At 65.1% G+C, this 390-nt stretch overlaps 1 protein-coding gene across 1 annotated transcript in view; it reads right to left on the bottom strand.

Annotated features, from left to right (window-relative positions):
- Positions 1–390, bottom strand: part of LOC104405319 (tripartite motif-containing protein 54-like) — a gene marked incomplete at both ends in the record, with an annotated part of 2,093 nt that overhangs the window by 287 nt on the left and 1,416 nt on the right. The window contains one exon of the mRNA XM_010013992.1: positions 157–258. Within this exon, the coding sequence (XP_010012294.1) occupies positions 157–258 (102 nt within the window). The remainder of the gene's footprint in view (positions 1–156; positions 259–390) is intronic.

Genomic DNA, 390 nt, shown 5'->3' with positions numbered 1-390 from the left:
CCATGGCCCCGGCAGCCCCAGCCCCTGGGCCCTGCTGCCCCAACTACCCCTGCAGCCCTGGGACCAAAGCACAGCAGCATGCAACAGTGTGGCACAGCACGGCATGACACAGCAGCATGGCACAGCACAGTATGGCACAACACAGGGGGGACTCACCCTCCGCAGCATCAGGTGCCTCCAGGCTCTCCAGCCGGTCCTCATCTGCTGGAGCCTCACTGCCATCCCCAAGTCCATCCACCTCGTCCTCGCCCAGTGGCTCTGCAGCACAAGGGGACAGGTCAGCCAGGGCCCCCTCCCCATGATGTGGGCAGCCTGGAGACACTCCAAGAGGGATGTGACCAGCCCTGCGCAGGAACCTGGCCCTAGCGTGGGACACAGCATGCTATGAGC

This window comes from Nestor notabilis, unplaced genomic scaffold, assembly GCF_000696875.1.
Source record: "Nestor notabilis isolate BGI_N333 unplaced genomic scaffold, ASM69687v1 scaffold25734, whole genome shotgun sequence".
In the NCBI taxonomy this organism is placed as follows: domain Eukaryota; kingdom Metazoa; phylum Chordata; class Aves; order Psittaciformes; family Psittacidae; genus Nestor; species Nestor notabilis.
Note: the sequence above shows the minus strand (reverse complement) of the source record. Positions and strands in the feature narration are given on the sequence as shown.